Here is a 1,112-nt window from a genome sequence, read left to right on the forward strand (position 1 = left end):
AGAGCAGAGGTGGCCCGACAAAAAAGAGAGGGGGAAGGGGGGGGGGGGGGGGGGAAAAAAAAAAAAAAGGGGACATTAGTATACAGCAAATACAAACAAAACACATTCCTGATATCCGAGATAAAGCAGTGATGAACGATCTATTTTTAGAAACAAGTTTACTGCTCAAGTGCCTTCTATGTGCGATTACTTATCTCGGATCGTTTCTAATCAATGCCGACTGAAAACAGTTCAAACTGCAGCCCAAAAGTCAGTTTTATGATCCAACTTAACAGCGGAAAAGCTTTCATGGAAAATTAAATCATTGTTGAGGCACAACAGGAAACCTGTGCAGCCTGACCTTCATTGTTTGTGTGTTGAAATGCAGAAATAAAGAAAAATTACCATGGCCTGCTCAATCTTGTTATCGATGGCGACCACGTTGGCACCAGATGCACTGTGGAGAGAAAGATGGAGAGATAAGACGACTATTCAGCATTTATCATGCGCTTCAGATTCCTATCAGACATTTCATATTCACTAATAACATTAAGTCTTTTCATAACCACTTCCTGGAGCAATAGTCATAAATCTGGAGGCCAATACAGGTAAGAAGTAAAAGCAACAACATGTGAACAATAAGAGCAGATTTTGGCACAGTTCAGGTTTCAGAGCTCTTCATATTTGTAGTGACAATACAGTGAGTTTTGACAATACTTTGAAATATTTCAGTGCCACTGGAGAATTTAGTGAAAAGAGAAACAGCAGACTGAGGCTAGATGTGAAGAGTTCACCATCTAAAACTTGTTCAGTCCATCCAGACATCTTTGATTAAAACAAAATCTCCCAAATGGATGATGAACCTTTGAACTCTGACAAAACCGAGTCTAAAGGATGTTTTATTTTTATTATTATTTATAGGGAGGGATGAAATGAAAAAAACAGTAAATTTACAGGCAACAAAAGAATATTAAAAACAAATCTAAGTGTATTTTTGCAGCAGTAAGCACTTCTAGATAAAGTAGATACCCAAAGCTACGTGTCTGTAGACAAGCCTCAATCCATAATGAAGCATGGCTTATCCAAATGAGGGGAGGGGGGGGGGGGGGCGGGAACCTGTAAAACCTAAAATT

General features: G+C 39.0%; 1 protein-coding gene across 1 annotated transcript in view; it reads right to left on the bottom strand.

Annotated features, from left to right (window-relative positions):
- tsc22d2 (TSC22 domain family 2) overlaps window positions 1-1,112 on the bottom strand; it is a 44,588-nt gene that overhangs the window by 5,726 nt on the left and 37,750 nt on the right. Inside the window, exon 2 of the mRNA XM_015041376.1 lies at window positions 385-436. Within this exon, the coding sequence (XP_014896862.1) occupies window positions 385-436 (52 nt within the window). The remainder of the gene's footprint in view (window positions 1-384; window positions 437-1,112) is intronic.

This window comes from Poecilia latipinna, unplaced genomic scaffold (assembly GCF_001443285.1).
Source record: "Poecilia latipinna isolate Pla-1442-1.1 unplaced genomic scaffold, P_latipinna-1.0 Scaffold2, whole genome shotgun sequence".
Lineage (NCBI taxonomy): Eukaryota > Metazoa > Chordata > Actinopteri > Cyprinodontiformes > Poeciliidae > Poecilia > Poecilia latipinna.